This window comes from Fukomys damarensis, unplaced genomic scaffold, assembly GCF_012274545.1.
Source record: "Fukomys damarensis isolate Sample0158 unplaced genomic scaffold, DMR_v1.0_HiC HiC_scaffold_19, whole genome shotgun sequence".
Taxonomy (NCBI): Eukaryota; Metazoa; Chordata; class Mammalia; order Rodentia; family Bathyergidae; genus Fukomys; species Fukomys damarensis.
In genome coordinates this window covers 65,476,334-65,477,808 of record NW_022900931.1, presented here as the reverse complement: position 1 = coordinate 65,477,808, position 1,475 = coordinate 65,476,334, and the positions used below count along the sequence as shown (strand labels likewise).

Genomic DNA, 1,475 nt, shown 5'->3' with positions numbered 1-1,475 from the left:
CAGGCGAGCCGGGCCCTCACTCACACTGCTCCCTCATCCCCGCCTCCTTGCACTTGCGCAGCCGGCACTGCTGGCACTTGCGCCGCATGAAGGCGTCCATTTGGCAGCTTCCACCGCCCCTGCAGACGTAGCGCCCGGCTCCACCGTGGACCACGCTACGCCGGAAGAAGCCTTTGCAGCCTTCACAGCTCAGCACGTTGTAGTGGAAGCCAGAGGCCTTGTCCCCACACACGCGGCACAGCTCGTGGCCCAGCATCTTTGGAGCTGGGCCCTTCTTTCTCTTGCGCTCTGGCTCGGGCTCCTCATCTGGTTCTAGGATGACTGGGATGGGCAGACAAAGGCTATGAGAAAGAGCCACTGCGAGAGACAGCAGCCAGGGTCAGGTCCACGAGCCGTCCCAAGGGGCAGAGCCAGAGACAGAGGGTGGCAGGAGATGCGCAGGGGCCAGCGAGTCTGAGGGGAAGAGGTCAAGTCAGTGACCACAGAGAATGACTCCGGGGGAGGCCTCGAGGACAAATGAAGGACGTGAACAGAAGCGGGAGCATCCCATCTTCTCCTCTGTTTCTTATCTTTCTCCCCACCTGGACCCCTCCCCAGCTCCACGCCAGCTCCCTGTCCCAGACCCTGGGCCCCATCTCACCCACGATGCAGGCCGAGCTGGCCCCATCGGTGCCTGGGACATCAGGGTCGGGACCCTCGGGCCACGGCTCAGGGCCCTCTTTCTTTATAGTGGGTGAAGAGGAGGAGGTGCTGGGCTGAGGGGGGACATTTCCTGAGAGGCAGAGGAGAGAGGAAGGAACAGTGAGCTTCTGCCAGCGTGCGATGGGGCTCCGTGGGGACGAGGGCCACTCACCGGGCAGGGCAGTGTCCGCGGAACTCGCGCTGGGGGAAGACATGGTGGGGTCACGAGGCAGCCTGCAGAACACAGGGGTCTGAGAGACTCTCCACTTCCGGCTGGGCACAGTGGCACATGCCTGCAATCCCAGTACTCAGAAACTGAGGCAGGAGGACCGCTGAGTTCCAGGCCAGTCTGCACAGTGACTTCAAGGACAACCTGGACTGCATATCGAGACCCTGTCTCCAGAAAAAAAAAAACCAAAACCAAAACACCAAAAAAGACCACTTGGGGCCCTAGCTCCCTTAGTCGGCCTTGCCCCTCCTTCGTGTCGTTCCTCCTCTTTCAGGCCCCGCCTTCGCCACCCCACCCCTCAACCCTGTCCAAATACCAGCCGTTCCTTCCACCATCCTCCGTGCGAGCATCCTCCCTCCGTCCAGGTGCACACGCCCTAAGCGTACTAGCCCGCGGCCGCCCCTTGACTTCGGCTGAGAAAGCCCCCCAGTCTCTGACCCCATCTCCGCCCAACTCTTCTCCTAGGCCCCGCCCACTACTCCCGGGACCCTCCCTCCGCCCGTGGACGGCCTTCCCAACACTTCGCACCGCCCCTTCTGAGCCCCCGGCCCCGAGCCCCGCCCAC

At 63.0% G+C, this 1,475-nt stretch overlaps 1 protein-coding gene across 1 annotated transcript in view; it reads right to left on the bottom strand.

Annotated features, from left to right (window-relative positions):
• Positions 1 to 1,019, bottom strand: part of Nr1h2 (nuclear receptor subfamily 1 group H member 2) — a 4,396-nt gene extending 3,377 nt beyond the window's left edge. The window contains exons 1-3 of the mRNA XM_033766025.1: positions 854 to 1,019; positions 641 to 772; positions 19 to 321 (exon numbers count right to left, since the gene is read on the bottom strand). Coding sequence (XP_033621916.1) covers positions 19 to 321; positions 641 to 772; positions 854 to 896 — 478 coding nt within the window. The 5' untranslated portion in view covers positions 897 to 1,019. The remainder of the gene's footprint in view (positions 1 to 18; positions 322 to 640; positions 773 to 853) is intronic.
• Positions 1,020 to 1,475: the final 456 nt, after the last annotated feature.